Source organism: Aulonocara sp. 'chitande type north' Nkhata Bay, linkage group LG22 (genome assembly GCF_057382095.1).
Source record: "Aulonocara sp. 'chitande type north' Nkhata Bay isolate Kocher_YH1m ecotype deep benthic linkage group LG22, A_spYH_male_GT1.1, whole genome shotgun sequence".
Classification (NCBI taxonomy): domain Eukaryota; kingdom Metazoa; phylum Chordata; class Actinopteri; order Cichliformes; family Cichlidae; genus Aulonocara; species Aulonocara sp. 'chitande type north' Nkhata Bay.
The window spans coordinates 14,224,071-14,250,090 of NC_141364.1; the positions used below are offsets into that span (position 1 = coordinate 14,224,071).

The 26,020-nt window shown below is 41.0% G+C and overlaps 1 protein-coding gene across 7 annotated transcripts in view; it reads right to left on the bottom strand.

The window, feature by feature from the left end:
• Positions 1-1,313: 1,313 nt before the first annotated feature.
• The window catches only part of celf3a (cugbp, Elav-like family member 3a), a 34,509-nt gene continuing 9,802 nt past the window's right edge, over positions 1,314-26,020 (bottom strand). For 3 of the 7 annotated variants that reach the window (XM_086279437.1, XM_086279436.1, XM_086279439.1), the window contains 11 exons: positions 17,993-18,041; positions 14,788-14,916; positions 13,219-13,298; positions 11,501-11,644; positions 8,469-8,613; positions 7,470-7,619; positions 7,253-7,312; positions 6,652-6,756; positions 5,710-5,853; positions 5,478-5,610; positions 1,314-2,225 (listed from right to left, as the gene is read on the bottom strand). In XM_086279437.1, coding sequence (XP_086135563.1) covers positions 5,483-5,610; positions 5,710-5,853; positions 6,652-6,756; positions 7,253-7,312; positions 7,470-7,619; positions 8,469-8,613; positions 11,501-11,644; positions 13,219-13,298; positions 14,788-14,916; positions 17,993-18,041 — 1,134 coding nt within the window. In that variant the 3' untranslated portion in view covers positions 1,314-2,225; positions 5,478-5,482. Of the gene's footprint in view, positions 2,226-4,858; positions 5,611-5,709; positions 5,854-6,651; positions 6,757-7,252; positions 7,313-7,469; positions 7,620-8,468; positions 8,614-11,500; positions 11,645-13,218; positions 13,299-14,787; positions 14,917-17,992; positions 18,042-26,020 lie in introns of all 7 variants that reach the window. The other 4 variants (XM_086279438.1, XM_086279440.1, XR_015126803.1 and 1 more) reach the window with 3 other exon arrangements.

Genomic DNA, 26,020 nt, shown 5'->3' on the forward strand with positions numbered 1-26,020 from the left:
AACTGAAAAATCTACAGCAACTGTGTGATGTCCTTAAAATCTTTGAGAAATGTTTCCAGCACCTTGTTGAATCTGTGCTGTGAAGAGAAGCGCTGAAGACAAAAAGGGGTTCCAACCCACTACTTTATATTATTAGATCATAATAACACGTATCACTTTAATGTGACCTGAGGATTCCCTCGAATCGATAGCTTCCCAGTTTCACACACAGCACGCTCTGCTTAGCAGTGTTTTAGTTGTGACCAGTGCTGCAGCAGACTTCAGTTCAGGTGGAAGTGTTTAATTTTAGTTTGTCGCAGCTGCAAAAATGAAAGAAATTTGTTTTGTTTTTTTAATCTCTACAAAACTAATACTGCTGATTCTGAACTGGCTAGTTTCCATTAACAGTGGTGCTTCAGCTCACTCTGCTGGTGATACCTGGTTACATCATTTTTTTATGTACGCTACATTAATATAATGTTTAAAAGGAAGTAAGATTAATTTTTACATTAGGTGTTTTTCACAAGCTTCTTAGCAGACAAGTTCATTATTTGCTGCCTTTAGGCCATGTTCAGACAGGCGATAGCACCAGCTGAGTGCTCCTGTAAAGATCTCTAGTAGATAAAGAGTTTTCTGTCCTCAGAACTCACAACCGGAAAGCTACACACCCCAAACAAATGTGCACTTACCTCTACATACTTATGTGCCGTCTTTCTACGCAGACATTAGCCATTTTCCCCCTCAACGTTACATTTTTCTCCAGCTTTTTTCTACTTCTCGTCTTTGTGGCATTAATACCTCCTCATAAATCGAAGCATGCCAGAGGGCTAAGGCATGTTTAGACTGATCAGACCAAACCCAAAAGGCTGTGCCAGACAGACTCGGTGCATACCCCAGCTGTGGTTAAACACACACCTCAGCCTCCTCCCTTGTCTTCATAACTGAGCTGAATATTTATGCATGCACAGTCATCAGAAATTACGCTGCCAAAAGTGGCCCGACAAAATTATGTGCATTAAATCTGGGCATTATGTTAATCATGTATATAAATGTGCTTCATTTACCAGTGACGGTCCATTCAAGCAGCCCTACAAGGAAATTAAATGAATGGAAAACTTCCTTTGAGTAGTTTTCAGTCAGTTAGGTCCACAGTGGAGCCACCAAACCTCTGGAGGATTACAGATATTTTTCACTTTCAATTCTTCTTTAGGCCTTTAGAGAGCAGCAAACCTCCCAGAATAACCCATTCACGATCATACGCCCAAACTTGATTTGATTAGTCTCACAGGGGAAAAAAGGAAAAAAAGAGCTCACACTGTGACATTTCTTCTAAATTGTACTTTATTTTCTTTTAAAGACATATGTTTTAAAACAGCGATTGTAGAGAATAAATAAAGAAACGTTTTTTTCCACTTCCATAGGTACATTTATGTAATTAAAAACTCTATAATAGCAGTAGTGTTCATCATCATGAAGACCACAGGAATCCTGTTTCTTTTTCTTCTTTCTTCTTCTTCTTCTTAAATTAAAAAAGAAATTGTCACATGTCCCCCGCCGTCAAATTGATTACCAAATAAATTAAAACGTAAAAAATCAAGATAGAAAAATTCCCAGCCCTTCCTTCCGCTTTGTTAATTTTTAAAAGTTGTGGCAGCAGAGAATGTTAACTGGTGAAGTTTTAGAGTCCTCCTTTTTTTTTTTTTTTTTTAAACCAAAGTATTTACAGTGAGAGGAAATCCATTTCTCTTCCAGCTTAAGTACCCCCATTGTTTTTAAATTTACATATAAATAATAAAACTAACTCTACATAACAATATTACAAATGGTAATCATACAGAGTAGTATTTTCTTTTGCCTCCGACTGTGTAGACTGGCCTTATGTTAACGCCGCAGACCACAAATCACACTATACAGTAGAACCCTGTTCAGTAGAATAACATCAGTGATATGCTTTTTCTTAACATGTATATCTTGTTGCCAACAATAGATATGTACATATATAAATGAATCCAGCTGTGGAATGATAGGAACTCGGGAGCACTTCTCATATTGCGGATGCTGATTCAGTCGATGCGTTTGTTGCTGATATTACTGCTGCTGCTGCTGCTGCTGCTGCTGTTTGTTTTTGTAAAGCGCATACACGTGATACTGCTTTATGTGAAGTGTTGCTCCTGTGCTATACGGTTGGTCAAACAACCAAAAAAGGCTGGGACATCCCAAGTGGTTTTTCTTGATTGAACACTTTCCTGGGAGGTGAAGAAGGAACAGAGGAAGAAGAAAAGGAAAGAGGAAAAAAACAAACCAAAGTATGAGTATTATTTTTAGATCAAATCGCAGAAATCAAACACAGAAGTTTAAGACTTTGGAAGTGGTGTCTGCATTACACACTGCTTGCACTGATGCCTCAGGGGGAGTCTGAGTAATCAACTAGTGTCCATGCAGCTGGAATAGGGACAGTCACACTGCCGCAAGTGTATGCACGCTCTTAGAAAATTGTCTGTCGTCTTTTATTGCAGGCAACTTAATTCAGAACATGCACAGTAAGAATTCTGGTGGGGATCAACTCTTTAAATTTTAGATAAAACAAATAAGATATATATTTCATCAGAGGGGCATTCACAAAAAGAAGTATTTAATTAAACTGCAGTTTCTCAGGAAAACTCATTTTTGCATCACAAATTCATATTTTCTAAGCAAACTGCTGCAAACACAACATCTGCAGGTATGAGAATCTATTTATTACCTTCTGAGACCTTTTCCTTTATGCTTCGTTTATCTAAAATTGAGAGAAATTGTGCAGTAGGGCAGTACATGAATGAATATGAGTCTCCTGCTCTCAATCATAAAGGCTATGCGAAGCCTAGCTCTAATTAAATACAGCAGAATTTCAAAGATATTAACTACGTCAGTGAATTTAAGTGAAGTATGTATAAAACTGTGCACAAATACTGTGGGGTGTTTTACATTTGATACATTGTAGCTATTAAAAACACAAAGACAGCGCAGAGGATTAGAGGGGAAGAAGGGGAAACTGTGTCAATGGCTGTTTAAAGTGATTTTTTTTTTTTTTAAATGGAGTGGAATAAAACTTTATTAAAATTTACTGATTGTTTCTGGGGACTAGAAAAATTCTGTAAGTAAATTTTTTTTTAACTCTCCTGAAAATTCACTTTCGGATTTTTCAGCAGTTTCAGACTTTTTACAGCACGATAAATGATTTTTTTTCTTACTTTTGACTTTATGACCTGCAGATGCTCTGATTGTTGTTTTGGTTTGGATAAGAGGTGGACTTTTTTTTTTTTGGGGGGGGGGGGGGGGGGGGGGGGGGTATTATCTCAACCTTATGATTATTTATGGTTATTTCTTCTTAGCTTTTGGAGTCCCAGAATTCCTACAGAGGAATGTAGTTCCTCAGCCAGCAGCACGTGTCACAGGAACAAAACAGCTTTACCCAAAACCTTCTAGTTAGTGTCTCATTTGACACACACACACATACACACACACACACACATACACCAACAATTTTCAGATTTTACTCAACACAAAAACACTCGCACTAACACGAGATGTGATCACAAAGTTTTAGGATGCTGCCACCGAGGGCTTCAATAATTCAGATTTAGGTTTGGCCTCTTCAGGGTCACCCGAGTGAGCAACTCTGGATCTCTTCTAGCTCTGCTGACCTTTCTAGATCGCAATGGACATTAGAGTTGCTCAATCATTTTCAGTGTCAGGTTTGACCAAATATCCTGTGGACGATTATCACTGATGATTAGACAGTCGTAGGATCCACTGCAGTTTCCACATTTTCCAAACCTGAAAGTGATGCATCAGGTAAGGTGTGGAGAAGGGAGTGTGCTTCTAATTAATTTGTACCCAATGATGAAACTGACAGGACAGTTTAACTGTAACATTCTGAGGCATCTGTGGGAGAACATTAAAGGCCATGTCCTAAATTTGGGGAGAGGGGCGGCCGTCATTGTGCGGTAGATTGTTTTGGCCTTGCATTCATTAGCCACCCTGCTCCTCAGATTTAGGGAGCACATCTTAAAAATACACATTAGGCCAACACAGAGTGGTAATAAAAATGCTTCCAGAGAGCAATTTTAAATTAGCACAGCAGGAGATGAAAGATGTGCAAAAGTGCACAAGGAAGTGACCTTGAAGAGCAGGTTGGCCATATTTTATCTAGGTATGGTTTGTGATTCATAAGCTTTATGATTGCACCTCGTACAACACTGTGTTCATCTCACACACGATCAGTCAGTCGTACATAAATACTCTGCTGTCAACCATATACAGGGGCACGTATATATTTTCTTTCAGCCTCACAAAAAAATAAAATAAACATGGACAAAGTTCAGGCACAAAGTCACATGGAATTGAATCACGACAAAACGAAAACCTCGCACTCACCGAAAACTACCACACCATCCAATTAAACAGAAGGGATATGTAAGAATGATAATCATGACAGACGACAAAAATGAAACCAATCAAAACCAAAGAGATGTCCGGGAGAGGTCTCGTGTATCCATATTTGATGGTCAACCAGCTAATTTAGCTCTTAGCACTGAAGCTTTTAGAGGCAAACAGCATGTCATGATAATCAGTTGCTTACAGATGCTGAGGTAATTGACGATTACTGATCAGTGTTTGCAAGGATTAAAACCAGGATAAAATAATAAAAGAGGAAACTCACAGCACACCAAACACAGTTCATGGTCGCCACAGTAACCCGCCATGCAGTTGAGCATGGTGAATCAAGGCAACGGCCCAAACCCCCCCCCAAAAAAGAAATAAAAAACCAAACTGCTAATGGCAACCATCACAGGCAATATCGCCACAGCAACCAACCAACACAGGCCAATTAACTTACAACGCAGTGAGAAGGAAGGGGAGGTAGTAGGTTTTAGAGGTTGCTAGGCAACTGTACCCATAGCGACGCACGTCTTCACCATATATGTATGGACGGGACAGTCTTGAGAGTGGTGTGGCGTTTTTTTGTTTGTTTGTTTTTTCTCTCTTTCTCTCAGGAAAAATGGCACATATGGCACAGCACAAAAACAATAAAATGAAAGTAAAAAGAAAAAAATTAATGAGGGACAGCAGTAGGCATTCAACCCTGTGACAGAACACTGGTTAGACAACATTTGAACCCATTAAAAAAAAACAACTAAATAAATAAAATAAAATAAAATCTACTTCTCAATACAGTGAGCAAAAAAACCAGAACAAGCCACTTTTACACAACAAAAGGTATCTTCTGATCCTGTTAAAGACTGATGGTATTCTTAGTGCTTTCACCTCATTAAAGTTAATCTACTGTAGGGTTATTGACTTCTTTGGTTCCACATGAAAGACAGCCATTTACCCCCCAATTACATCCACTCTGTCTCCTTAGCTTTCACACACAGTTCCAGCTGTCTATCAATCCCTCCCTTGAGCTTCCTCCTCCCCAAAAAACTCCTCAAATGTGTCGATATATAGAAACTCACCTCCTTCAGTAAGGCCTGTTGGCATCCTTGGGCCTCTTAAGCTGCACTTTCAGTCTCTTCATGCCAATCTGGAAGCCGTTCATTGCCTGGATGGCAGTCTGGGCGCTGGATGGGTTGTCAAAACTCACAAACCCTAAGAAGAAAAAAGAAATAAAAGGCAGTGTTATATCACAGCAGCATTTCTTTCTGTGCAGGAAAGAAAGAGACACCTGTGACCGTCAAAGTGACTCACCAAAGCATTTACTCTGATTGGTGGCACGGTCGACGAAGACCTTTGCAGAGATGACGTTTCCAAAGGGCAAGAACATCTGCAGTATCTCAGAGTCAGTGAACTCCTGTGGCAGGTGGTAGATGAAGATGTTACAGCCCTCGGGACCTGTACACAAAGACAGGGCAGCCATAGAGATGCACACAGGTTAAGCGGTCAGTGAAAATGGCAGTTTTTTTCCTCTGTTTTCATATAATTCTGTGCCAAACTACCTCCAGCTACACAGACTTTGTCTGCAATGTTTATCTCATCCTTTTTTGTGTGCATATTAAAACATACAGATTTAAGGAGCGGTCTTTACAAATCTGATTTTTTGCTGCAACACACCAATGTGCTTTTAAAGTTTATTATATATCATTATTTTATATAATAATTTCCCCAATGAGCCTGTGTGAACCGTACCACATAAAGGTTGCCTGATGAGTCTTGATTTCTGCTCTAACTTTCAGTTGGTAGGTTTCCAGTGTACCCATCTTCTAATGGTTGCTTCCAGCAGGATCACACACTAGTTATAAAGCTCAAATTATAAAATGGGTGGAGTTCAGTGCACTCAAATGACCTGCCAGATCCCAGTTCAATAGAGTGCGTCTGGGATGAGAGACTCATCATGGATGTAGAGCTGACAAATCTGCAACTGTGTGATGCTATAATGAAACAAATTTGAGGAATATTTTCTAGCACCTTGCTGATTGTATCAAATGAAGAATTAAGGTAGCTTTGAAGGGTAAACATGGTCCAAGCCATTATTAGCAAGGTGTACCTAACAAAGTGGCCGGTTTAAATGGCTGATAACATTTGGTCAACATTTCCCTAAACAGCAGAACATTTTGGTGGTTTTCTGTGATGTAAAGCTTGTTTGATTTGTGGTAAATTAGCCAAACATGTAAAACCCCATTTTGAGTTTACCTTCTCTTTGCTGCAGCTGCTGCGGCTGCTGAGGTTGCTGGGCCACCAGCGTGGGCTGGTGAGGGAACGGCTGTCCCACCAGGCCATAGGCAGCAGGGTAGGTGGCTGATGGAGAGGAGGAACAGGTGAGCCGAGAGCGGTGGCGATGCAAGCAGAACACTGCACACTAATCATTTTTCACTTAAAACATCTGACAGAGCTGCATCCCCACCTACAGGTTTGCTAAAACTGGGCTATGTTTTGCATAAAGTTTGTGATGTTATATTGCTGGAGGTTATTTACACTTTGTAATATATGTGCATGTGTTGACTTTGAATGAGAGTTTCTTCTTTGCACATGCAGCAGTTCTGACATCCAAAAGGTACTGCAGCTGCATTTGATTGTAAGTTTGCAATTTGCATTCGTAACCTGAAAAGGTTCTTACTTAAATCTAAATCTACTAAACAGAGTCCAACGTCACTTAAAGTTTGTAATTGTCCCTGTTCTAACACAAAACAAGGACTTCTCTACCACAAATACATTTCTAGAAATGCATGGTTATTTATTAAGAATTTATTAAGTTATATTGGACATGCGTGCCACTGTAAATCCTGATTCTCACCTGTATAGTGCTGCATGCCTGTATAAGCTTGCTGCAGGGGGTCCAGCACAGGACTCTGAGCTGTAACACAGTCAACATGTGGTTAACAACTTACAGCATAGTAAAAAAAAAAAGTCATGAATGTTATTTGATATATTTAATGTTATATGAATGCTACACAAGAGGTTTGTGAATCTGAGGATACAGCTATAATCTGTGTAGGATGCGATGCCTGTACCTTGATAGGCATGGACCCCGTTAGTGTACAGGGTTTCTGTAGCTGGCTGGCCGTTGGGTGGTGCTGGCACAGAGGGGTAGCTGTTCACTGCGATTGGTGGAGGCAGAGCAGGAACGGGTGTAGCTGCGATGGAGGGTGGAGTGCTGGTACCTGCAGATGATTTCAAAGTAACAGCAATACTCTGTCAGTGCGCCCCAGGGTGGCTGTGGCTACAATGTAGCTTGCCATCACTAGTGTGTGGATGACTGGATATGTAAAGCGCTTTGGGGTCCTTAGGGACTAGTAAGGCGCTATATAAATACAGGCCATTTACCATTTTTATTTTTATTTTATTTTCTTAGAATTTGCACTTTTTGCACAGTTTAAACATTTGATACATTTCATTTGTTCTACTCTAAATAAAATATGAGTTTATGAGATTTGAAAGTGGATTTGCGGTTACTGTGCATGAAAGATCTCTATTGTTTCAGTGGGTGAGAGGAGGGTGGTGATGTCACGTACTTTCACGCACCAATAGAAACCTCTGACGCAAATGTAATGACAGCTGTTTGACTGATTAGTTACTTTCAATCAAATTTGAGGTTTTGTATCATCGTTACATAGAAACGATCCTTTAAACAGAGTGAACCGTAGCCAGCAGACTGTTACCAGTTTTCAGAAGTCTTAAATAAACCACGCAGCAACTTTAAGGGTTGAAAATTTTGAATCTAACGACCACTTAAGGTTGGCTTCAAAAGCAGGTGAATTGCTCGCTTATCCTGGCAATTTCCACCTTTATTTAAATATACAGTTTATATATAAACTGTATAAGTAAGTGAAATACATCTCCTACTCCTATTTTACCTTAAAAAGTAAGAGTTAACTTTGAGACAGAATGAAAAAAAAATACAGAATAGATGTGTGTAATTTTGTCCTCTCTGGTCCACCTCTCCTTGTATATCCGCCCTCATACTTCAGGCAGAAATCTAATCAAGGCCAGACATCTCTGCCTCTCATTACCTGAGGACGGGGTGATGGATGCAATCGGCGTGGCAATGATGCTGCTGGGGTTGAGGGCAGCGAGCTGCTGCATCTGAACTGCAGCCACGGTGGCAACAGGAGAGAGGTAGGCCGACTGCGCCACCAAGGCCTGCTGCTGCATCAGCTGGAGGACAGAGAGAGAGATGCTGTGATGGATTGAGGAGCAGGAGTCGGCAAAACTGACATTTAGAGTAAGTTCGGAGTCCGTGTTTCGGTGTGCAGAGGCCATTAGTGTGTATTCTCAGACTTGTAAAGTACAGAAACACCAGCAGACTTTTAAAGCATGAAGACGCTGTGCAGAGGCTCGTCATCAGACATTTAGTGAGCGATTTGTGCAGATTAGAAATGACTCACGTTGTTCAGATTTCCCTCATCAACGTGCTCCAATAATGAGATTCAGTCACTAAAATTGATGTGTTTAATATTACTGTGACATCTCCAGACCCGAGCCTCAATAAGAAAACAATAAGCAATATTTGATGATTGATGATGTATATTTTTTTTCTCCTGTTTTTCACTATTATTAACATTTGACTGTTATTATTGTTATTAATATTGACATCAATCTAAATTACACAGACATTTATTTTCATTTACTGCGAAGCAAAATGTTCAACATTTCATCTCGTGGACTTCTGCAGAATGACAGAGGGCAGAGGTCACCAAATTAACAATCAATTATATTTATCAGATGAAATGAATAAGCAGTAATAGGCCCATAACTCTTCTTTTCCTGAAGTGTTTGTATTATTTTCAAATTAACTGACATTACCAACTACATCAGCTTGGCAAAAGGCTTGTTTATTGCCCTGTACACTTGTCTATATGAGAGTAAAATAACATGTTTTACTGCTTTTAATAGATGCATCTGCAACATCGGTCACTTTTATTTAGTGAATTGAAAAACGAGTTATAATGGGGACTCCAATTTGCCCCGTAGGCCTTACGTTGAAAAACTACACGCTCAACTCAGCAATCTAATATTTTTAATTCAATTCCATTCAATTTTATTTATAAAGCACAAAATCACAACAACACTCGCCTCAAGCTGTTTTATATTGTAAGGTTAAGACCCTACAAGAACACAAAGAGCCTGTAATAACATTTTTAACAGTAGACACATATTTGTTGTTTTCTGTATTCTTTTATTCCAACTGTCGGCTCTATATGATGTCAAAAAAGGTTATAGCAATCTTGAAAAGCAAAAAAGGTCCTGCTGCCCCAAATCATGTGATCACATGGGCAGTCAACCTGACTGAAATAAAAGATTCAAAGATCAGAGTTAACACTGTTTATGCAAGTGAAAGGATAAATGGAGAGGCAGCACAAAGCTGCTGTAATAAACTCCAGGAATTAAAATGTGAAGATGGAAATGAGTATAATAGGTTCTCTTTGACTTATTTATTTTAAATGATGATAATTATTATCTCCATTACTTATTTATCTAACTAATTCACCTAATAAATGGATCTCATTGGTGAGACTAAGTCAGACCAGCCTCCAATAGCTTTGGGGGATCCCAAGGGACTAGAAGGGGGACAGATGGGGGACTGATGGGGGTTGTTCCAGAGTCTAGTGACCTCCCATGTGATGGCTTGAGTCAACAGTCTTACTTTAAAGGACGCAGAAATAAATAAGTGCTGTAGAGGGGGAAGAAAATATACTATAACGTTCCCAAGTATCAGTGCTCTGACCCATCCTGACTCCACCAGCAGTCATTGAGAACAAAAAAAGAGAAAAGAAAATTCCCTGTTCTTACTTAAATCCCTTTGTTTCTTCCTTTTCTCTCTTGTTTTTGTTGTTTTATGTTTCCCTTTAATAAAACAGAAAACATGAATCTATATGTTTGAAGGGTACATCTAAGCACCGCAGAGCACTCTGCCTAGTGACCTCACTCATCGGGAAAAATCGCTTCCTGATGGTTATAATCCCTCATTACGATCAAATCATGGGAATAATTAGTCTTTAGTTCACGTTGTGTGCTCTTCACCTTAGCTGTAATAAGGATTCATATTGACAAGACTTTATCGATACCCAGCGGCATTATTGATTCTTCTTATAGGTCAGATTCCTTATCGATTCCCTTCCTGATTCCTATTCGGTTTCCTGTGTGGGAAGACTGTGGCAGCATCGAGAGAGCTGCTTTATTATCTCTGAGTCTGAACACCGTGTAGAAACAGAAGGCGCGCATCTGACTCAGTCGTGCAAAAGCCACGAGTCTGACGTCACAGTTTTGCAACATGCAACTGTTAGAAATACGTGCCAGCCCCGATAAGAGAAACTGACAAGCTTGGAATCAAAACACATTCAGTGGATTGGATCATTTCTTCATTCACATCTCTGAGCTGTAAACAAAGAATTTTATTGAACCCCGCCTTCGTTTTTGTCTAGCTTGGAGCTTTACCTGCAATTTCTCTAAATTACCCTTCCATTGAGCATTTTTTTAAATTTTGTTTTTATGTGACCTTTTTTCTTACTAAATTACAAACACATCAATCATGAGTAAAAGTCTCGAGAGGCCTCGTTAAACATCATAATCTGAACAACTGTAAATGAGGCAAATCTGAAACCATTTGCAGTAAATGGTCAATTAGCGACGATGACTTTATATTGTTATTTGAGATTTTTTTCCCCTCCCAATTATAATCATCTTAATATCATATGAGACATCTCTTTTGGATTGAAATTCTGAGTATAAAATGCTTGAATAGAACATTACAACTCAAGCGTCTCTCGAGTAGCTTTTTCTTTTATGTTTTTTTTGGGGGATTAAAGGATGGTTTCTGTGCCTATATCTTCCATCGCACTAAAATAGCTCAAAGATGATGATGAGAAAGCCAGATAGAGAAAACAAAGTGCAGAGGATAGAGCATTAAAAGAAATTACACAAAAACAGTTCACTTTTGATATTTTGGGATCAGAATAAATATTTTCAGCAACATGTTGTAGTGCTCTCATGACAGATAGTGTGTGTTTTGGGTGAGATGTGTATGTCTGCGGGTCTTCCTCACGGCCTGCGTGTAGGCGTTGTAGGCCCCGAGGTGCAGGGTCATGGGACTGATGACTCCAAGCTGGGAGGCCACCTGCTGCATCCGTCTGAGCCCTCGCTCTTTCTCAGAATCTGCAAACTTTACCACCAAGCTGGACGAGGCGCCCTGCGGAGGAAAAGGCAGAAAAATCAAAACTCCATCTGTCCGATGCTTTTAGCATCAACGCTCAACATCAGCAAGAGGTTAAAACACGCACAGTGGAAAGATTACCACTGTTACCACCACTACTCTGAGCATTTCTTACTGCATCCTAACAAAACTGGTTAGAATCCAATATTTTTACCTTACACATGCATTTTCCACAATGAATGCATCACTCAAAGACTCAGCGTAGTGTCTAGAGGGATGTTTGTGGAGCTCAAGGCTAATGACACTGACAAAAGCGGTTTGTGCCATCATCAAATAAGATTGGAGGTTAGAGCTAAGTGAACATTTTAATCTGAAAAATAGATCTCTGAAAACACAAGATCGGAAATGATTGATTCGAGTAAAACTGCAAAAGGCTGCAAGGTAAACTTAGAAAACAAACAAACAAAATAAAACAAAAACATTTATCAGTCCACAGTTTGACAAACCGATGACTCAGGCCTGCGGGTGCACAGCTAAATGACTCCAAAGGAAAAACCCAGAGTAGTCACTGAAGTAAAAAAAAAAAAGCCCAAAATAAGAAACTGATGGCTTAAATGAGTCACTGGAGCTGTTTAACTTCTATGTTCATTTCCCATTCTCCCTCACAGTGCATGGCTGCATGGAGCATTACACAGAGAAAGCTGCTGCCTCCCCCCCCCCAACCCATCCAAAAAACCCAACCCCATGGCTCCATGACTGGAGTTTGCCACTTAGAAACGCGAAAATGTTATTGTGGACTAACAAAGAAAACTTTGAAATGTTTCTGAAGAGCAGCCAGCGCTACTTATGTCCTAAAGAGAGGATAATGAATACCAGTGAAGAGATGGGAAACCTGACAGCTCGCCATCACCGAGGGGGAAATAGAAATCCCATGTTTATTAAAGCCTCTCACACGATGGTGCCTAGGTGACCGTCCAGCTAAAAGTTTTGCGATGCAGCAGAATGATGATAACAATCATCAAATTAGATCCTCTACAGATTCAAATAAAGGTAAAACACTCCTTGGAGTGACTGAGTTGGAGCTGAGACCGTACTCTAAATGAGTGAAATGACCTTTTTTATGCTTAAACTTAAACTGCCTGAGAGAGCATAGAGACCCAGAAAAGGTCTGAAAAATAATTGCTTGGATGTGTTGGATGGATGTGTTTAATAAAGGCTTACGTTCGTATTATTATTAGCTTAAAGTGTCCTGATTTAGACGAGCACATATTATGATCCATTACTGACGTAAACGAAATAAACAAATAGGTTTTTATTTTAATTTTGACGCCCTACATCAAGCCACACTGCAGTAAGACCTCCAGAGATAAATCATGACCGCATTTTACAAAGAGTGTGTCCTCTATTGTGTGTGAGTGTGTGTGGAGGAGGGGGACAGAAAGGAGAAGTGGTGACCATTAGCTGAGTCACCCTGTGAGTCTCTAAATGACTGGGTTTGGAGCATCTGAGTGCGTCTGCTGGGTTCATTTGAATTTGTGTAACCATGCTGCATGTGCAGCATGAGTGTGCTTGTGTATGTGTGTCAGAAAGAGTGTATTTTGTGGACTTACAGGTAGAGTACGACTTCCGTGAAGAGCGTTGATGGCGGCCTGGGCCTCTGCGTTGCTCTGGAACTTTACAAATGCACACCCTACATGAAATGACACATCATTAAGCACAGCCCCTCTCTCACACATACACACACTTACACACACTATAACAAAAACGCTTCCCTTTAAATATACATTAGAAGCCATCTTGCATCTAGCATTTCATCTGTTACCGTGGCACCATTAAGCATGGTCCACAGAACATTCATTGCTTCATCAATCACAGCCCGTAAACCACCAAATGCATCATTAGCTATGACCAATAAAACCTACTGCACTATTAGTCGTGCCTCGTGCAGCAAGCGCAGAAAAGTCAAACCTCTGTGTTTGAACTGTCGCGGACTTTGATTTACATGGAAAATATCATTAGCATTGTTGTTACTGACAATAGTCATTTATACGGTGGAGTTGCAACATGCTGCGAGCTTTATTCTTCGGATTTAAATACAAACGGTAAAACAAAGTCAGTCCACACTTCTACAGTCGTGACCGGGAATCTGGCTGCAACCAGTGGCTTTAAAGGATGCTCGACTAAAGGCTGCTTTTGTAAATTGTGGAGGGCATAGCTTAGCAAAATCATCTTAGTGCTGATGATTTTATTCAGTGGGACAAATAAGAATTATTGCTAAGGTTTTTAAGTAGCTAAGCCATCGGGGGTAATAGAAATAAGATATGACATGGCTAATTGCATCCATTTAAGCAATATTTAAGTATTTAAATGTTTAAACGATGAGGTTTCAGACTATTTAGAGTAGAGTAGTAGAGTTTGTGGACAGGGGAGGACCAGCAGGGAGTTTAAAAGTAAACACAGTCAAAATTCATATTTGTAGCTCTTTAAATGTGAGGGGAGAACAGTTTTTACCTAATGAACATAGATGGATGAATGTTTTGCTGCTAATGTGTTGTTTCTGTGAATAATACTGTATCTTTCTGTAATACGTCTGGCGTTTATCAACTAAACAAAGTCCAGGAAGTCTCGCTAGATATGCAGTGACAACCATGGAGACAAAGAGTGGTATAATAAAAGCAGAATAACATGTAGCCATTGCTCACCATAATTTTATATTTAGTAAGACTTCCTAGACTTTATAGTTCCACCTGTTTAGCTGAGGAGCACCGGTCAGCCATCAGAGCTTTGCATAGGTTGTCTGTTATCTTCACCAAGGATGTAATGTGCATGGTTGCATTAGTTTGCCTGTTTGTTTGCTTGTTATAAGGATTAATCTAAAAATATGCGCAGATTTGCATGAATATTTTACCAGAGGCAATCCTCAGCTAGACTATGAAGTAATTGACTTTGGAAGTTAGTTCAGGAGTTTCTGAAAGGACTCTTGAGTACTGTGATGCAGGACATTTTCTGTCATATTTTCAAATATGCTGCTCAAATGTGAAAAGAATAAAATAACAATGCTTCCAAGAAAAAAAAACGAATCCAGATTTAGATATCGTTCTGGGACTGTGCATGTTGTGGAGGGAATGTTCAGCCTTGATGTTGGATGTGTTTCACATGGCATGATTTCACATTATTACCTTTGCTGGTACCGTCAGGCCCGCGGAGCACCGTGCACTCCTCTATGCTGCCGAATGGCTCGAACATTTTCCTCACATCGGTGTCCGTCTGCTGCTTTCCCAGCATGCCCACAAACAGCTTCCTGTCTTCTAAGGGGAAGGAGATTACCAGGATGGGAGGGAGAAAGGAGAGTAATGTGTGGTAATGTGAGTGAGATTAAAGACGGGGGGAGAAAGAGATGCATTTGTGAGAAAGGTAATGCAAGTGAAAGCGTGCGGGGAGGGGTGGAGAGGGTGGAGGTAGGGGGGAGAAGCACCATGTCACTGTACATGCACGAATAACAGAAAATGACAACAGGGTGACAAGCAGTTGCAAAGAGGGCTGGACGTTAGCCTGCTGTACTTCGGAGCACCACCAGAGTGCAGTAACATGAACGGCACAACAAACAGCATCTGGCGGTGACTCAAATGTTTGTCACCCTCTGTGTGGTCAGAGAAGCTGCTCCGTCTGTCCCTGTCTGTGAAGGATCAGACCAGCGATTCTGCATGTTTGAGCCCATTCACTACAAATTGCGCGCGCCTTACATTCCTGCAGATTACTCTCAGAAAGAACAACCGAGTGATACGTGTTTTGTTTTATTTTTTTCCCCCCAAAACTGTTCGTGATGCCATTTCTTTCCAATTTATTTCCGTATGATAATCAAATGTCAGAGACTTGAAGCTTGAGATACAATCAGTCACAGCGAACGTGCCATTATCCTTATTGCAAACCTACATACAGCCTAAATGTCAAGAAGATTGCAGACGATAAATGTGGTTTGATTAGAAACACCTGCCTGGGTGGTGTGTTGATGGGGAGGGTTTGGGTATTGGCTGATGAAAAGCACAGAATTTGCTCACTACGCTGTGAGCCAATCAGTTTCAGAAAACGGATAAAAAAATGAAAAAAAATCACGCGTTTATATATATATATATAAAAACAGCATATAAACAAATGCCTGCATCTGCATGCTTCTTGTCTTGTGATACTAAAAGGAAACCAAAGGATTTCTATTACTGTTTTGTGAATTTTAAAGAGCTAAAAAAAAAAATCTAAAGTGTTGATCCTTCAGGCTACTGGCATAGAATCTAAAATCACATGTTCAAAATGTTAAAAACTTGGACTGACTTTTAGGAAAATGGGCCCTTTTCACAGCAGGCGTTTTGATTTGCCACAGTGTGACAGGGAGCCAGCATGCACAATACCAGAACCCTGAAACTGAAGCAGCTAAATGGCATTCAGCCATCATTAATTTTATTATCTACACCTGTGCTTTTCCTACTGTGGCACATCAAACTCCAGTGAAAACAGGCCTATTAGAGACAGTGGATGCTGCGAGAAAGAGTCTTGGATTATTTCCTGGATGTCGACTCAGATGTGAGAGCTTTTCCAACAGCACAAAAACTGGAGCGTTGCATATTTTAACTTCATTCTTGCAAAAACCTAGCACATGTGATGCAGCGGCTACTGTGTCTGAAGCAAATTTCAAGTTTTAGTTAATATCAGGATCCTTTAAGTCACGTGTGTAGGGTTAGGAGTAACTTTTATTTTAGCCCTAAGCTAAATAGACTTATTTTATTTATTTATCTTTTTTTTTTTTTACCCTTTATTGTGATAGAACAGTGTAGTGGAGAGAAGACAAGAAACCCAGCATGAAGATGCACAAATGGCCCCGGGGCAGATCTGAACCCAGGCTCTACGTCATCCCCACAGCACATGGGCAGCCCACTCCACCCAGCTAAACCAGTGCCCAGATAGCCATATTTTAAGAAAATAACAGATTACATTACATTTTAAATGCACTCTCACACATTTTGACATGTTTGTTTTTCCTGTTCCTAAATGTTTTATAGGTAGGTATAAAAATGCGTGGACACTGAATAAACCCAAACCAAAATCACCAACCTAACTCAAGCTGGGTGTCTCGATGGAGGGTAAGAGGTTAAGTGATCAGATGCTTATTATACCCTTTGTACTTTTCTTAATTACTAGTTTAAACGTAGTCCTGCAGTCTCTAGTGATTTGGTTATCTTTAAAATTTGCATCTGGATGAAGTCAGATGTGACACATGTGAGAGCGTTTACCAGGTCACCGGCAGCCCATCTGGGCTTAGGGTTTGGTAAACATTACAGTCTAAAAATCAACAAGCAACATCTCTTGGTTTCTGAAAATTCTCCATTCAGATTATGACTAAAAACAAACCCAACCCTAAAGGGAGAGTGAGCTAGTGTTATGCTTTGAAAATCAGCAATGGTAATGTAAAATAATATGAGGTATGAGAGATGAAGTATCTTTAATACCTCCTGTCAAAACCTACCAGTGTTTTCTTTTATGATAGCGTAAGTGGCTGTGTGCAGTGTGTGATGTACAGGTGTAGTTTGACAGCAGCAAAACATCCATCTTGACAGGCAGCTGAGCCGACTACTCAGTCTGAACAATAATCTGCTGAAGGGCTGATAAAATCTGTCATATTTTCAGTGCAGATTGCATCTTTTAGGAAATAAGGGGCCTTTAACATCAGAACTTTAATAAAACATCAGCTCCACTGTGTCCATGGTGACCGTGCATGACACTCTGGGTTATGGCAGCTTGTCTTTGTTTAGTGCGGCTGGAAGAGGCACATTTTTAACCAACACCACAGGACACAAACCATGATCTCCTGGCTGATAAATCTGAAAATTATGGCGCCGCTAACTGCCTCAAACTGTGCCGTTATCTCTGCGTTCGATTTTGCGGTAACCAGTGCAAGGCCACGGTGTCAAAAGACAATTTGTGATTTATGGTGAGGCACAGGAGATCTATCACATATATAACTGTCATATCAGTGCACACCATTTAAACCATCTATCCATTTTTGTAACCACTTATCCTACTAACTATGCAGTGTGAGTGAGCGAAACCCTAAAACAAAGATGTTCAGAATCACCGATTGACCTCAAAAGCATGTCCGTGGGTGAAAACCAGAAAAACGTGCCAATCGTTTACATCTTGCTGTCAACTTACAGTCCCAATCATCGCGCTGCACCGCTGTACTTTCCCTTAACGCATCCTCCACTCAAGCACTTACCTCGTGCAGGTGTTTTAATGTCACTGCAAGACTAACTGACATGTTATCGCTGATATTTCTGGAGGTGTTTATGTTTGAACAGGTGTTGTGTGTCTGGGTTGGGGACAGGTGTCTCTTACCCCCTCTGCTTTCGCTGTCTGCAGGCTTCACTTGGATTGGGCGGTTCATCTGGAAAAAGATGACGTAGTCGGTTTAAATGCAGGTCAGGGCTAATCAACAAAAAGAAAAACGCATTCATTTTAACATGGCAAAAAGCATATAAGCATGGAAATAACTGGCACAAATTGGAGTTTTAATGTGACAAATGTGCCCCTTGCTGTTATGTAAATGACAAAAGATGATATTCATGTTTGTGTGCTTTATATAACCATTTATGTAAATGCAATTATAACTGTAGTACACATTTGTGCTTGTTTAGATGTTTGCAAATGTGGTCTGTACTCCAGTCGTTTATATTTACACACCAATTTCTCTCCTTTCCTTTTATTGGGCCAACTCGACTCCAACAGGCCACAGCAGACACCGATATGTGTGATATTACATTTGCAGTGTCATACAGTCTCTCTTTCTCGCCCCACCTCCTCTCTCCGAGTCTCTCTCTCAGAATCAGCTCTAATCCTGCCGTCTATCGTTCCCTCTCCCCCTATCACACAAAACCAGGAAAAGCACACACCCACGCGGGATTGGGGAAGTGATAAGATTAAGAACACTCGCCAGCTAATCTGGATTAAAGGAGCACGCAGCATCAGAATAGAGAGAGATTCTGAGCCTGACAGAGGCAGAGACGGATGTCGAGAGGGAGGAATATCAAACAAAAACGCGAAAGAAAAAGCAGGGAACACGCACACACTTTACATTAAGTGACCTTTTTCGCTATTCATAAAAGGCCGCTTCGCCGTCCTCTTCCTGGCTATCCGACTATTCAACCTCCAGACGAAACAGCAGCTTGTCCTTCAAATGTATCAAGCATGAAAAGGACCATTGAAAGAAAGCAAGCAAAATAATGTACAAGGGAGAGCAAAAAGGGAAGAAGAGCGGGATTGGGTTTGATTTGGGAGGGGGGGGGGGGGGCATATGGAAGAGAGGAGTCAGGTGGGGGATGTGCATGCGAAGAGAGGAAGGGTGATGAGTCGAGGTGAGAGCAACAGAGTGACACTCTGTTAACTTTGGCTTAATGAAGGTCTTAATTATGGAGCTGGTGACATTTCAGCCAGTCGCTGATCCTGTGTCACTGATTGATCCACTGTGATCAGTCACCAGGAGACACTATTGATTGGTGTCACGAGGACCCGCATGAACAAACATCTGTGCTGAACCACGAGCTGAAATATCCCCAGCACCTGCTATACAAGGCCCCCGTGTCTTCTCATTCAGAGCAGTCTAATCGAGTGTACCAATTAATAGGATGATGGAGTAGATGGAGGGGAAGGCTCAAAAAACCATCTTCCAATCAGCTAAACAAATGGAGGTCTTGCTCTGGCTGGCAGTGAATAATAATTTTTTAGTTTAAATTTTTTACAATATGCTAAAGAGAAGATATCATCATTCCAACCGAGTCTGCATGCTAAAATTCATGTACTCCGGGTGAAGCTCGACAAATATACCTCACAGTACGTTATCGGCACAGTTTCTTGTTTATACCAGCCAGTTATCAGGCAGGAGAGAGTGCAACAACAGCCTGTGCAAAATAAGTATTACCTTATTTACCACTGTTTTTCTTCGCTGTTGTTGCCCATGCTGTGATTTAATCTGTATTCTTGCTTTATTCTTCACACATACACCTTTCTAAAGAACGCACCATGCTATTAATGGATCTGTACTGTTTTAGTGTGAACTGCCCAGTTACTGAGATATCAGCTTTGGCCTGGTTATTATAAGAATCCACAAACCTTATTGTCAGCAGTTTTATGTTGGAAGCATTTTCTTTTTACTGTCTACATTCACTACATTACAGCCGTAAACTTCATAAAAAGACAAGCATAGCTTTTGTGATGCCACTGTTTGTTTGTTTTTTCAAAAAATCCCTGCTTCAACGTTCTTTTAGACTTTAATAGAGACAAAAATCAAAGTCATGATGATCATCTTGTGTTCAGTAAACAATGAAACTAATGTCTGAGACTATAAACTCATCAGGAAAGCATTTACTGAGTTCATTAATGCACACATCCTGTCAGATGCTAGTATGCTAGCGTGAGCCTCTCAATGTGTCAGTAGTCATCCGTTAGCAGTGGCTATAGCTTGTCAGACTGAGAGAACATCAATGTGTTTGTGCATGTGCATATGGAAAAACTTGTGAAGGAAGGAAAACTGATGGTGGACCAACATGCTAAACAAGGTGCTGCTGCTTGTTTTGTTTTGACTGATCTGAGATCCATCTACATCTACAAGCTTCTGTGATTCTCACTATTATCATCATTATCTTAACATATAACCACCCAAGCCAGTATGTGCAATGTAAGAAACTCCTAATAACTCCTTTGACATGTATTTAAGGAAAATCTTGATGCTGGACAGGGGATGTCAAATCCTGAACAGGTGCAGGCTCCACCAGGATTTTCAGATTAGCATATATAAGAAAATGTTGTTTGACCAGACCAAAGTTTAACCAGCTGTTCTACCAAAACTCCACCTTATTTTTTTTTATTCATAATTTTAATACCCTTGTAGATACTGACAGTCACTCAGTGTCTGAGCTATCAGTTATTGCACGCCACTCAATCATAGCAGGAAGGATTCTTCCACACATTGATACAGACATCTATAGATAGATAACTAAAAATAGAAGCTATTTTGGGGTTAGCTCTCTCTTAAAGCACCTTAAGTCAATGCTATGAATTAATGGCATTAAATTAAGTGGCAAGTTTGATTGACATGTTTGAATGATGCTTATAAAAAGCCGCATGGCCCATATTTCACTGTGGGAAGACAAATAGTGAAGGCCGTGGTGGTGGTGGTGATAAGGAGAAGCATAGCAGATGGCTCAGGAGATTGGAATTAGAATATACAAGAGGAAAAACAGTGAGAAGTGGAGGCCATCAAGGCTGTGCCACTTCAGATCTGCACAGCAACCGGCTGCCGGTCTGATAAAGACCATGCTCACATGGCCATCGTCATGACAACCCCAGAGATGAGAACCCCCACATCAGGTAAACAAGGTTGCCCTGAACAACCTGCAAAAGAGACGGGTGGAAAACAAATGAGGAGGACAAAGGGTGCTTCTAGGTCAAGAGATAGAGGGATTAGATGTGCAGTGGAGGAAGGGAGAAGACGAGCAGGGGGAGGAAAGATGAAAGAATAAAAAAAAGAAAAAAGAAAAAGGGATGGTAGCGGCTTCGTTCGTGCCTGTTGAATGTTGGCGCTGCCTCGAGAGCAGATGCAGAAGCAGGGAGAAAAATATCTCCGTCTAAACCTCAACCACTAACACACACTTTACAGTAATTTGCTCTCTCCCCTCCTCCTCCTGTTGCTCCCCTCCCCTCCCCTTTCTCTCTTAGGCTTGTTTACAAAAACGGTCCCATACTGTGCACAGACAACACGCATTCAAACCTGCCTGATCAACAGCCCATTTCACCACTGTGTGTTTTTGCTATTGGATTTTTCTTGCTCCCCCTGCGCTCCATGTCCAAACACGCCATGCAGATATTATATATACAGTCATCCAAACAATGCTCCGTCGGCTCCTGACGGTCACAGTGACGCGAGCGCACATCTACACATACTTAATCTTTTCTTTCTGTGATGCCGCGGGGGATTTCACGAGCATTATGAAATATTAAATCCACAGATTATCCAATCAAATAACAGCTCGACCCCTTCGCCATAATGCATGACCCCCCCCCTCTCCATGCCATCAAAGTTCATACACTGCAACAACAAGCCCAGAGAATCTATATCGTCAAACTGATTTAACAATTTGGACTAAATCTGCCAATGTATATTCAGCATCATGATTGCATTTAGGAGTATCTACATTTAATAGCTTTAACCCATTAAAAGAAATAGGTAATACAGACATTGCAAGGGCAGAGAATTTAGCTGGGACTGGAGGGACGTGTCCCCAGCAGTGATTTGGGTAATTTATTTTAAATATTGTGGCGAGCAGAGACGCACTATGATAGACATCAGCGAGACTGATTGAATTTCCCTTTTCAGCTACTTATTTTATTATTTTGGGGGCATTTTGATTTTATTACAAAATGACAAAAGAGAGAACAGAGAAATGTGCTCAGGAAGCAGCTCTCTCTTTGATCTTTAACAAAGCACAGAGCATCACACTGAATCTAAGTGGTCTCATCCCAGGGCATCAAATACTGCCGTGCTGTCAGATGGTGCTGGAGTCACATAGATATGCACAAGGTATGCTTTGGGATCAATCCCATGACGCACTGACGGCTATAATGGATGCCAAGCATCTCTGCATCCAGAAGTTTGTTACCCTGGAGACTACCTCTTGCTTCAGATTTTGTGTTTTTAACTAGATTTAACTTCTTTTTAAAACTCACCAATTAGTTTTGATTTCTCTCGCTTTTTACTTTCACTTTTACTCTGTGATTAAATATCGATAAGAAAAGAAAATCCTTGGTTATGTTTAGAATGAGGTTGGTATTTAGGTTAAATATGTCCTTTCACACCATTAACCCTGCAATTGGAAACAAGAGGCTTACCCAATGTGTTTAAATGTGATGCCAGGCTGTAATGTACAAGCTGGGAGCACCAAAGCCAAAGGCTACAAAGTGAGTATCTTGACAAGATGTATTTAAAGTCTTGGACATGAAAACAAGCTGACTGAACACACCTACACTATATGGAAAACAGAATTAGAGCACAACAGCTAATTTTTTCATTTAGATGTTTTCAGTCCCATGACCACAGGTGTGGTCAAGCACATAGCAACGCAGTCGGCTTTTTCGAACATTTGTAAAATAATGTGAGCATGATGCTGTAATAGGATGCCACCATAGCGACAAGTCAGTTTGTGAAATTTCTTCCGTTCTAGATATTCCATAAATGGTATTATTGGCAAGTGAAAGTAACAAAAGTCACAACAACTCGGCCACAAAGTTGCAGACCATGTAAATTACAGAGCTTGGTCGCTGAATGTTGAGGTGCACAGTGCGTAAAAGTCACCAACTGCTGAGCGCCAAACCTCCGCTGCCATTAACATCAGCACCGAATCTATGTGCCAGAAGCTTCATGGCATGGGCTTCCATGGTGCTCCTGTGAGTGTAATGCATAGGTGCGTTTGTCCATAGTGTATCTGTCCTAGAACAGGGATTATCATCAGCACAGCACTCAGAGTCACAGTGCCCCACATAAAATAAAAAATGCTAAAATAAAAATGTTTAGAGCTATGCAGTCTTATTAATAAGGTTTTATTTATCCAGGGAAGGCTAACTATACATGAAAAAAAATTGTCAGACCAAAATCGCAGCTGTTAGTTTAAAAAAAAAAAACAGAAGTGCTTGTTTATCATTGCATATTTTACTTTCTGACTAATGTGCTTAAACACAATCTATGCAAATCAAGTTTACTTAACTCTCTTCCAAGCAAATGGAGACATTTTAAGCACAAGGATATTTCTCAGACTTTGCACAACAGTCCTTGTGCTTAAAATGTCTCCATTCCCTTGGAAGGATGTTAAGCACAAACAGATTCACAACCTTAATAAAACACACAAGGCTCACCTGTTGTAAATACAAGACTGAATAAATGGCTTTTATTCTCTAAAAGGGCTCAAACTAAGTAGCCTGGTGTATTTAGGTGTATTTAACACCCTCCGCAATCTTTTATTTAACAGTGTACAGATTGAGGAGTGGCCATCGCCACCGTGGAAATGCATTTTCATGTGCTACAGCAAGGCAAATGTGTTTTAGATAGAGTAAAGCATACTGATGATGACATTTTTCTCGCCTTACTATTATGACCTGCAGAGCTGATGATAATCTGTCTATATAGTAGGCTGCTACTGCTGTGTGAGTGGTGGGGAGGGGGCCACATTTCTGCTGCCTGTTTTCTCTCCAATTTCAATACATTCTGCTTGTACGCCCGAAAAAGCTGCCACTCTGAATGGTAAATATATCAGCGGAGACCGTCACCCCGCTCTTTCAAGAACATTTACAACAGGGAGGCAGAGCTGGAGGGGAAGAGGAAGGGGGAGGAAGAGGGAGGGGAGGTGTAGCTGGGTGGGGCGGGAGGGGGGGGGGCACAAAGACAATTTTCCATCTTCGCCTCCCCTCCGCTCCATCACACAGCGCTGGTCATTGCATCGTGCTGGTCGCCTAGCAACCTGGCATCCCTCGTCCCAGCCGTCTCCAGGCAACCAGACCTGCGACCGTAATCAACCTGCCACCTCCCACCTCCCCGCACCGCCTCCTCCTCCTCTCCCCCCGTCTCTGTTCCCTCTCCTGTCTCTGCTGCTTTTTGCTCCCTCGGTTCTCCATCCACCTCCTCTCTATCGTTGCAAATGCACTTACGCTGAGACGCACTTGTGAATTCACCCCGTGGGGAGAAGAAGAAACACAGGTGGAAATTGGTATATTAACAGGCATAAAAAAAATAAAATAAATAAATAAATACATAAATAAAATAAAGGAACAGAAAAGGGAGATTGCAGTTGATCACACAAAGAGTTGGAACAAAGCGGCACACAAAAGCAGAGATGCACAAGTGCGCTCCGTTAGCGTTTGCACATGTGGATGCACACACAGATGCGCACACACATGGGCAGGCAGCCACATAAAGCGGAGAGAAAACTCAACCTTCTCCTGAATTCAGTCAAACACAAAGAGACTGACAGCACTTGTGCAGTTCGATAATATTTAAACAATGTCCCAGTCTTCAGTGTCAAAGCCGCTTCCCGGTGTTGTCTCCGGCTCTTACAGGGTTCACCAGTCTGTCCGGCGCTGACAGTGTCTCGAAGCTGACATTCAGCCGTTTAGCCAGACAGACAACAAAAATCCTTCAAAGTGAAGAAACCGAATATCAAAGAGTAAATTCCTAACAATACTCGAGTTGACTCTCAATTGTTTTGTCTGTTCTGACTGTTAAATATTCATGTCAAGTGTTGTTTGACTCGAATCAGTGGAGCAGAGGGGGAGAAAGAACTGAATCACAGGCAGATTTCTGTGTGTGTGTGTGTGTGTGTGAGAGAGAGAGAAAGAGTGCAGATAGAGTCCATGTCCTACTTTTTTCCCTTTTTTTTTTTAAACTTTAACTGGCACGATTTACACATTTTAACTCCACTACAGTCCATGCATGCTCATTAGATAACCAGTCCTGCACCAAAGTTCAAAGAGCCTAATGAGTTTTGTGGCAACAGCCCTTCTCTGCTTTTGTGTGTGTGTTCGTCTAGCAAACACACACTCCCCAACCCCCCCAAAAAACACACAATTCCTCAGTAACAGATGTCTGTATTTAAGCTGATAAACACACTGCCTCAACGCACCTCCAGCCTTCACCACCCTTACACCACCCACTGTTCATTATGTCAAACTTTCATTCAATCCTTCCTCCCCTCCCCCTACCCTCTATTATTTCTCCCTCCCCGCTCCAACTTCATTTATCCAATTTCTCTCTAATTCACACCCATTTACCACCTCCATAAATCCGATCTGCATTCATCATTACAGTCGCCCCAGAGTGACGTACAGAGGACGAGCCCTTTTTCCCCCCCTCTGTTGTTGTCACTCTGCGCCGCCTGTCCTGCCCAGCCGTGCATTTATATGCATGCATATGTAAATGAATCGACACGTGAATGCACACTTAACTCCAGATAGATTCATCAAGTGAACGCACTCGCTCCGAGGCGCGCTAATTGCTATCATCATCAGCATCATCCCCACAACTCGCTGGCATCAAGATATAGGTTGCATGTGGAGGCGCCGATTTATCTCCGTATTGTCAGTGGAATAAAAGAGTTATCATGTTCACATCACGGGAGCATGTTTAAGCCTTTAGACTTTCTGTTTTTGTCATTTTTTTTTTTAAATGCACATGAAAATGCCAATTTCTGATAAAGTGAAGCTGAAGGGTGGAGGCTGAGCAAGTGTACAAAGCTAACAGGTATACAAGAGATTGTTAACATAACCCTGCAACCCACCATAGCTCGTGTGCATCTACAGTAGGAAGTTTGCTCAAAGATTAAGGGC